The sequence below is a fragment of the Oncorhynchus masou genome, chromosome 3 (assembly GCF_036934945.1).
Source record: "Oncorhynchus masou masou isolate Uvic2021 chromosome 3, UVic_Omas_1.1, whole genome shotgun sequence".
NCBI lineage: Eukaryota > Metazoa > Chordata > Actinopteri > Salmoniformes > Salmonidae > Oncorhynchus > Oncorhynchus masou.
In genome coordinates this window covers 44,518,742-44,527,910 of record NC_088214.1, presented here as the reverse complement: position 1 = coordinate 44,527,910, position 9,169 = coordinate 44,518,742, and the positions used below count along the sequence as shown (strand labels likewise).

General features: G+C 43.5%; 1 protein-coding gene across 1 annotated transcript; it reads left to right on the top strand.

The window, feature by feature from the left end:
• The first annotated feature begins 342 nt into the window (after positions 1-342).
• On the top strand, positions 343-6,080 carry LOC135517816 (plasmalemma vesicle-associated protein-like). Its single transcript, XM_064942443.1, has 6 exons — positions 343-991; positions 1,496-1,586; positions 2,112-2,833; positions 4,597-4,915; positions 5,017-5,077; positions 5,270-6,080. Exons 1-6 carry the CDS (start codon positions 602-604, stop codon positions 5,280-5,282), a joined length of 1,596 nt encoding a protein of 531 aa, XP_064798515.1. The 5' UTR covers positions 343-601; the 3' UTR covers positions 5,283-6,080.
• Positions 6,081-9,169: the final 3,089 nt, after the last annotated feature.

The following is a 9,169-nucleotide window of genomic DNA, read 5'->3' as shown; positions in this document are numbered from 1 at the left end:
GCTGACATGTTGTCAAACAAAGGGGTGGCTGACACCGCAGGGGGCCAGGGGTGAAAAACAGTGTGTTTTCATGTGTGCATGATGTTATATGTACGTGTGCGTGCGTGCGTGCGTGCTGTGTGTGTGTGTGTGTGTGTGTGTGTGTGTGTGTGTGTGTGTGTGTGTGTGTGTGTGTGTGTGTGTGTGTGTGTGTGTGTGTGTGTGTGTGTGTGTGTAATGTTATGTTAACCTCTGACATGATGTCCAGGGGTGGGGAGGGGGTCAGGAAGGTGTTCCCAGAATGGGAAGTGTGGCGAGGTGTTTATAAAACTCATGACGATGTTTACACAATCCTGTCTTCTCACTCTCAGACAGCTCAGGAGAGGAAACGGCTAGAACGTTACTGTTTGGACTGCCACTGTGTGCTACCTTAAATCAGAAGGGGGATACTATCGCCGAACCACACCACTACCAGGGACTGAGTTTTCTATTTATTTGGTATTTCATTTGGTCCTCAAGAAGTGGAACCCATTTGAACCGTCTTAGTTCTGTCTGGGCTTGGCTGTAGTAAGGGTGTTCTGTACTGTACTGTACTGTACTGTGCATCTGAGACTGAGCACCCATGTACAACAGTAGCTACTCCCAGGCCAAGTTTGGCTTGGAGGCCAGGAGGAAGATCCAGAAGCCCAGTGGGAAGAGCTGTGGCTACTACATGAGGGTTGTCTTCTTCTTCTCCTCTCTGATCCAGTCGCTCATCATCGTCAGTCTCGTTCTCTTCCTGGTCTACGGGAGGTCCCCGGACGCGGCAGCCGAGAGCCGGGTCCGAGACCTGGAGAAGAGCTTCAACCGCCTCTCCGTTGACAACATGAACCTCCGGCAGCAGAAAAAGAATCTGACGCTTCTCCTGAATGCCACTCAGACTGACAAGATGCGCAACAACAAGGAAATGATCAATCTGCGTCAAATGGCAAACAAATCTGTCATATTCATCACCCATCTCAGAGACCAAGCGGTAAGTGCTGAGACTGGTTCAGTGGTCAATGCTAGAGGGTTGCGGTGGATGTTTTTTGATATTTTGAAATACTTTGGAGAATAGTTTGTTTTCTATATTCAACACAACAACATCAGTACAGTACATATAGTGGGGTCACAGTGAATGGTTGATTGAATATTACAATGTCAGATTAGTTGTATTAGTGGATAGACATTTTTTTATGTGGTAACTGAATTAGATTTTAGTGTAATTGAACATGAAATAACACACCTAACAACAAACACACCACATTCAGGTACATTATGTATATTATATGCATTATTATTTCAGCGATCATTATATCCATTCATTTCAGCAAATGTATAACTGAAAAGGTTAAAACAGTGTTATTTCATAAACATTAGCAATCACTAGTTACGTTCAGATTTAAGTTTGTCAGTTGTATGAAATATATGTATAAAACAACTGTCAACAATATTTAGCTGACAAAATGTGATGCATATCTGTTATTAATATCCACAGAATCAATGCGATAACGATAAGAGAAGCTGTCAGATTCAACTTAGCATGAACCGATGCCCCAGAGCCATGACACCAATGATAACACTAAATGGTAAGACAATTGAACTTTAAGACAAACCAATGCTTTCATTGCTCTGCACTAGCGTTACATATGTTCAAACAGAATCTCATCCTTGTAATTCACAGATGAGCTTTCCTATTCCTACTAGGTTTCCTAACTTTCCTAACTGGTATTTCTTTGAACAAGAATAAGCAAGGAGCAAATTACAACTTGGCAATGATATTTTGTCTTCACAGTTTTAGGAAAATGCTTGCTGTTGTAGTACCTAAGTAAGAACAGAAATCGTGAAAATATAATTGAAGTGATTTATTCGCCGTTCTGAATTCACTTAAAACCAACACAGGGCGTAGCGTGCTTGGTTTAGAGGGAATTTTCTGTTGAGCCCAAATCTGCAGTGTTCACTGTGAATATTATATCCGCAACGCAGGAACATTGCCTTTAAAAGGTGTCGACAGCGCTCCTCAGATTGAATCCAGGACGAAATCTGATAGTGGTTCAGAAGTATTAACACAAAACATGTTTCTTTCTTTTTTTCTTCCTCAAAAACATTTCCAGGCAACAACAACAATATACATGAAAACCAGGTCCAGCGGCTAGAGCAATTGTTAAAGCTAGTGAGCGCCAACTTCAGTCAGACGGTGCAGTTCATGAGGATTGAGATAGAGAACACAGCCAAGGACCGGGACACCCTCACCTTGGAAGCCATCTCCCTCCGGAGGGACAAGACCTCCCTGCTGAAACAGCTGGAGAGCTACAGGAAGAAGTGCAAGGAGGACTTCGTCCAATCCCTCGACGGCATCTCCAACGTCTCCAAAGCCTTCCTGTTGAAGATCGACACCCTTCTGCCCAAAGTCAGCCCCTTCCTGCTCACCTGTGAGAAGCAGCGCGACCACCTGGACCAGATCCGCAACAACTGCTCCAGTCTGTCCCGCGAGGTGGAGACCAAGTTCCAGCACTACCTGGACGACGTAGGCTCCCAGGTGTCGGAGATCCAGGGCCGTAGCGCCAGGCTGCAGGCGGAGAAAGACCAGCTAGCCGAGGACCACAACTGGTGCAGCCATAACCGCAGTGCCATGGCCCTGGAGCACCAAGAAAAGTTGCAGAAGACCCAGGAGAAATACGACCGAGAGATGGAGAAGCTGCTGACGGGCCGCATGAGGCTGCAGGGGGACAAGGACCTGGGGGTGACAGCGATGAAGGTGAAGGAGGGCGAGATCAAAATCCTCAACGACAAGATCCGGAGCCTCAACGCCTCGCTGGCCAACTGTGGCTCCAGGGTAAAGGAAGATATGTTCTGTGGTTTAGTACTGGGCTTTCATCCAAGTCAGAGATAAGGGGTGTTTAAATATAGACAGAAAATGATTTAGAAGTCAAACTGAGGCCAGAAATTGTTTCCGTCCTTGCTGTAGGGATAGAGTTGAGACACTGGTCAAAAGATCTAATCATGTAAATGAGATTTACGATGACAATTATCTCTAGGGAAAGACTTTAGTTGAAAATGAAAGCTATGGGAAAGTCAAAAATGTATCCAGGTGGGGGGGGGTCCAGAATAGGGGAGGGTTGTCTAACTTTAGTCTTTTCTTTGCGGAGGGATGTGTGTTTTTTTATTGGACACAGGGAGGGTAGTGCATCTTTTCCCTGGTTTACATTCACACTTCTGTAGGTTTTACTATGTAATTTCTTCCATCCTAACTACATTTCTGCATCTGCTTGAATGCGCATCCCTGATATCAAGGTGTTTTGTTACTTCCACAGTGCACTACGCTTTTCTGCTCCCTAGCGATACCACAGCTCCCTAGCTATCTATAAATAAAGATATTCATGAGAGAAGAAGGGCTCTCCCAGCCAATGCAAAATTAAATATTTGAAAACATGGTAGGATACAGAAAGGCCAAGGGCTGTAATAGCAGAATTTAAATAGTACTATAAATGTATTGGGGATGCATGGGACAGACTACGATAGAGTCACAGCAGAAGAGCGCAGTGCATGACAAGTGCATGCTCAAGGTATAATGTGTAGGCTTAGTGCCAGTGCCACTGTTTGATAAACGAGCCATGCGTTTTCAGAGAAGTGGTCATTCCTTGGAAACAGAGGGAAGATCTCCTAGGACCATTTAACTGCTACCTTTCACACAGGACTCTACCTTATGTTGTATCGTTTTGAGGGTGCGCTCCAAGCCTTCACCCCATCACATAGGACAGTCTATTGTGCTTATTGTTTTGCCACAGGAAAGCACCCACTTTTCTGTCTACCCAGTGTGCCCCGGGGTCCTCCTGGGTATCTTGGAACCCAAAATCTGCCTGTATGCCTGGGGTCAGCGGCAAACTGTGTGCTCTCTCCCTGGAGCTTGTGGTTATACCCGCTTCTCCAACATTTGTGTCTAGCATGCGCCTTGAGCATTTGCTTGGATGAAAGCGAGAGTATTGCACGAGAGAGCGACAACGACTCCTGCATTTTTTGGGGGCACCTCCCTGCAAGAGAGGCCCCCTAATTAGCTAATGGCTATCTTTGGATGGTGGAGGCTATTGTATTGCAAAATATAATAGCAAGGCTTTACAGCCCAGAAAGGGTCGTTCCACCAAAAGTATCTGAGGAACCAAAGGGATGCACATTTTTCAAATGAGCAACTCATAATCCTTTACATACATTTTTTAAAAATATATTTGAGTCATTCAGCATACACTTTTCCAGAGTGACTTACAGGTACAATTCGGGGTAAATGCCTTGCTCAAGGCCAGATCTACAGATTTTCCCCCTCGTTGCCGACTTTTCAGTTACTGGCTGACTTTTCAGTTACTGGCCGAACGTTCTTAACCGCTAGGCTACCTGCCGCCCGAGCTTTGAAAGTCCAAGCTTTGATGATTTGAATCAGGCCTGTAGTGCCAATGCAAAAACAAAAAGGTGCATCCCTTTGTGTCCCCAGCACCAGGATTGAGAACCACTGCCACAGTGAGATAGCTCACATATATTCTCAAAGAACTATATTTGATGTCAGTATTTTCACCAAACATCATTCTCTTTTGTCTTATTATGTTTCAGACCGGAATGGGTAGCCCGGGTGCAACTGGTAACACAGGGATGGGCTGGGTAGGGTCGAGTGCAACGGGGCAAGGTAACCGGGGATCAACTGCTGGAACAGGATCGATGGCAGGAATAGGTGGGTGGGGCGTATCTGCATCTGCAACAGGAAACGGCAATACAGTGTTTGGCAGCACAGGAATTGGCGGGCCAGGGCCAAGTGCAACAGGAGTGGGTACGAGGGGATCAGGGGGGACTGGACTGAGTGGTGCCGGGTCACCATCAGGTGTTGCAAAGAAAATTGGACCAGGCTTGGGTAGCCCCAACAGTTACAGTTTAGGTAAGACATACTAGTGCCAAGGCTTGATGTAAACATCACTTCTTATTAAGACTGATATGCTATGGGTGATGGCTAATGACGTTGTTCTGTTGTTTCCACAGCAAATATCAATCAATACTTACGCGAGCTGCAGCAGTTTTCCAAGCCCAACTCCGGCTCAGAGTGAGTTCAAACCCCCTGTACAACAAAGTGACCCGTAAAATAAATGTTTGTGCCAGAAATGACCGTGTTTCTAGACTTTTTAATTCAGCGCGGCTGAGAGAACGTTTAATGATTACGTTCAAATGTGATCTGCTGCCTGCAGGAGACACAATGAACTGAACAGGTATTTCTATTGTTTCTTCTTGTCTGCAGAGTATCTGGGTAATCCATGGCATCTCAGAGGAAAATGGAGAAGGAATGGGACCCTCTGCTATAAAACCCAGTCTCCTGATATTGAGTTATGGTATGATAATACACTGTGTACAAAACATTAAGGACACCCGCACTTTCCATGACACAGACTGACCAGGTGAATCCAGGTGAAAGCTCTGATCCCTTATTGATGTCACTTGTTAAATCCACTTCAATCCGTGTAGATGAAGGGGAGGGGACAGGTAAGAGAAGGATTTTTGAGCCTTGAGACAATCTAGACACAGATTGTGTATGCGTGCCATTCAGAGGGTGAAGGGGCAAAACAAAAGATGGAAGTGCCTTTGAATGGGGTATGGTAGTAGGTACCGGTTTGTGTCAACAACTGCAAAGCTTCTGGGTTATTCACCCTCAGCAGTTTCCTGTGTGTATCAACTTGACAGAACTGTGGGAAGCATGGGAGTCAACATGGGCCAGCATGCCTGTGGAATGCTACCTACACCTTATAGAGTCCACGCCCCGAAGAATTGAGGCTGGGGGTGCAACTCAGTGCTGTGTCCTTAATGTTTTGTACACCCAGTGTATGTATAATAACATTTCTATCAGCATTGTAATATATCATAAAAGAAGGTCTGTTGCTTCTGTGACATGTATTCAAATTTTTTTGCACTTTTTGGGGGCTTGAATGTCATTGGTAAACAAATACGAATGCATATTATTTGAATATGTTGATTTAGTCAGGAAAAAGGCGTGAAAGTCACAAATGATCTGTTTTTAATGTACTGTATATACTTTTATTAAAACAAAAATGGTAGTTATTGTAACTCTGGTTCTATGAATGATGCGTGACGACGTCAGTGTTTAAGGCTCGACTTTGAATTCCACACCGCTGATTCCAGAAACATGTTCCCCATCCAAGACGGATATGAATTGTTTGTCCCCATTTGCGTCACCCATTGTGAGGATAATAGTCCCACGGCTGACAGTCCCTCCCCTTCGTCACGTTACAGACATCATTTACTGGAAGACAATTTTATCCGACCAAGATGTTTATGTTTATGTCTGCCAACCTGTCAGACCAATTGGAGCGGGAAAGGTAGAAACACTGGTGTATACAAAACCCAACACTAACAATACCCCCTGGGCAGGCTGCAGACTATATATCTCCATACACTTCATGAGGACATGAAACAACTCGTATAAAAAAAACTTTGAGAAACGGAAGGATAAAGTTATCCATCAAATCTTCAGTATGTTCTTTCCCCAAAACCAGCCCCTAAAATAGCCTTGGACACCAAGCAATGTTTTATTATATAAACTATTGGAAATAGTATCCCAGCAACCCCTTGTCCAATAACACAAACACTAACTTTATCAATCTATAACAGCATTCTTGCCTCAATGGGAAAGTATCATGCTTCAATTACATCTAGGAACATGCCAACCCAGATATTATACAGTATGCCATTAGGCCAACAGCTTCTATCCAAAGCAATTTACAGTTACACATGCATACATTTTTTTTTAATGTATAGGTGGCCCCGGGAATCAAACTCACTATCCTAGCATTGCAAGAACCATGCTCTACCAACAGAGCTACAGAGGATCATCCATTGTGTACCACAGCTCCATTTTAATTTGTCTCAACGGAATCTCGAAAGCGTCCCATAAACCATTTGCACGGCGTTATTCTATTAAATTAGCACATCCTGTTCCATTTCTGAATCAAAGTCTATCCGGCACACCATCTGGCCTACATTTAAGCACAGTTAAAGTAGAACAGTAGAACGACTGAGAAATGTTGGTGGCAAAAACACGTTGGAAACAATGGGACCAACTGTTAATTTAAACAATTTAAAAACGTAAAGTGGTTTGACTGTTTGCCAACTAATATATGGTAGAGTTCAAGACGGGAGATCTTTCTCCTGTCTAAAGGAAATCCTTTGTTTAATTAACATCAAGTGTTTTTCCAGTCAGGACGATTGGACCTCCAATTCACATTGAGAGAAGCCATATGAGGAGATTGTATGTCTGTGTTCTGATCGGATTCCACTTGAGCACACTCTGCCAAACTGGACCACATAGTCTCTTAGACTCAATTCCATGGAAAATACCTGAGATAGAGACATCCACGCTGCAGATGTTGCTGATTTTAAATGAATAAATGAAACTCATCAAAAGTGCACTGACTTTAATTTTCCATTATCCATGTGATAGAGTGGGTTCAAACAGGGGTGCGCTGTGCATTGTGCAAATTGCACTGCGGGTTACAGTACAAGCAGGCTTGAATATGCAGTGGATATGAAGTGGATACGTCACAATCGACACAATGTTCATGAAGCAGTGTGACTGGTATCTAGCAAAAGAGTGTAGGAGTGGTATCTAACCTGGTTGACTGTATTTAAAAAAAATGTAAATAACTCAAGCTACCTAGCTGGTTATTAACTTGACTAACTTTGGGGTGGAAATGTCCAGCCCTGCCCAGAGGTGCGCTAGTAAACAGATGCTGCTGAAACTAACCAAACAACCAGGATATGGACTTTAAAACTGGGTCAATCAACAACAACCAACAAAAAATATTTTGAAAGTGTTTATCCCTTTAAACCTGTGTCTACTCGTCTTAATTTGATATACAGTTGAAGTCGTAAGTTTACATACACCTTAGCCAAATACATTTAAACTCAGTTTTTCACAATTCCCTGTTTTAGGTCAGTTTGGATCACCACTTTATTTTAAGAATGTGAAATGTCAGAATAAAAGTAGAGAGAATGATTTATTTCAGCTTTTATTTCTTTCATCACATTCCCAGTCGGTCAGAAGTTTACATGCAATTAGTATTTGGTAGCATTACCTTTAAATTGTTTAACTTGGGTCAAATAGCCTTCCACAAGCTTCCCACAATAAGTTGGGTGAATTTTGGCCCATTCCTCCTGACAGAGCTGGTGTAACTGAGACAAGTTTGTAAGCCTCCTTGCTTGCACGCGCTTTTTCAGTTCTGCCCACAAATGTTCTATGGCCACTCCAATACCTTGACTCTGTTGTCCTTAAGCCATTTTGCCACAACTTTGAAAGTATGCTTGGGGTCAATGTCCATTTGGAAGACCCATTTGCGACCAAGTTTTAACTTCTTGATTAATGTCTTGAAATGTTGCTTCAATATATCCACCTAATTTTCTTCCTCATGACGCCCTCTATTTTGTGAAGTGCACCAGTCCATCCTGCAGCAAAGCACCCCCACAACATGATGCTGCCACCCCCGTGCTTCACGGTTGGGATGGTGTTCTTCGACTTGCAAGCCTCCCCCTTTTTCCCCCAAGCATAAGGATGGTCATTATGGCCAAACAGTTCTATTTATGTTTCATCAGACCAAAAGTACGATCTTTGTCACCATGTGCAGTTGTAAACCGTAGTCTGGCTGTTTTATGGTGGTTTTGGAGCAGTGGCTTCTTCCTTGCTGAGCAGCCTTTCAGGTTATGTCGATATAGGACTCGTTTTACTATGGACATAGATACTTTTGTACCTGTTTCCTCCAGCATCTTCACACAGTCCTTTGCTGTTATTCTGGGATTGATTTGCACTTTTCGCACCAAAGTACGTTCATCTCGACGTGGTCCCATAGTGTATATACTTGCTTACTATTGTTTGTACAGATACAGATGAACGTGGTACCTTCAGGCGTTTGGAAATTACTCCAGACTTGTGGAGGTCTACAATTTTTTCTCTGAGGTCTTGGCTGATTTCTTTAGATTTTCCCATGATTCCCATGAGGCACTGAGTTTGAAGGTAGGCCTTGAAAAACATCCACAGGTACACCTCCAATTGACTCAAATTATATAAATTATCCTATCAGAAGCTTCTAAAGCCATGACATAATTTTCTGGAAGTTTCAAGGCACAGTCAACT

Coding starts and splice junctions, on each gene's coding strand:
- LOC135517816 (XM_064942443.1), top strand. CDS start 602: ATGTACAACAGTAGCTACTCCCAGGCCAAGTTTGGCTTGGAGGCCAGG. Junction 2,834..4,596: donor TGGCCAACTGTGGCTCCAGG/GTAAAGGAAGAT, acceptor ATTATGTTTCAG/ACCGGAATGGGTAGCCCGGG. Junction 4,916..5,016: donor CCCCAACAGTTACAGTTTAG/GTAAGACATACT, acceptor TTGTTTCCACAG/CAAATATCAATCAATACTTA.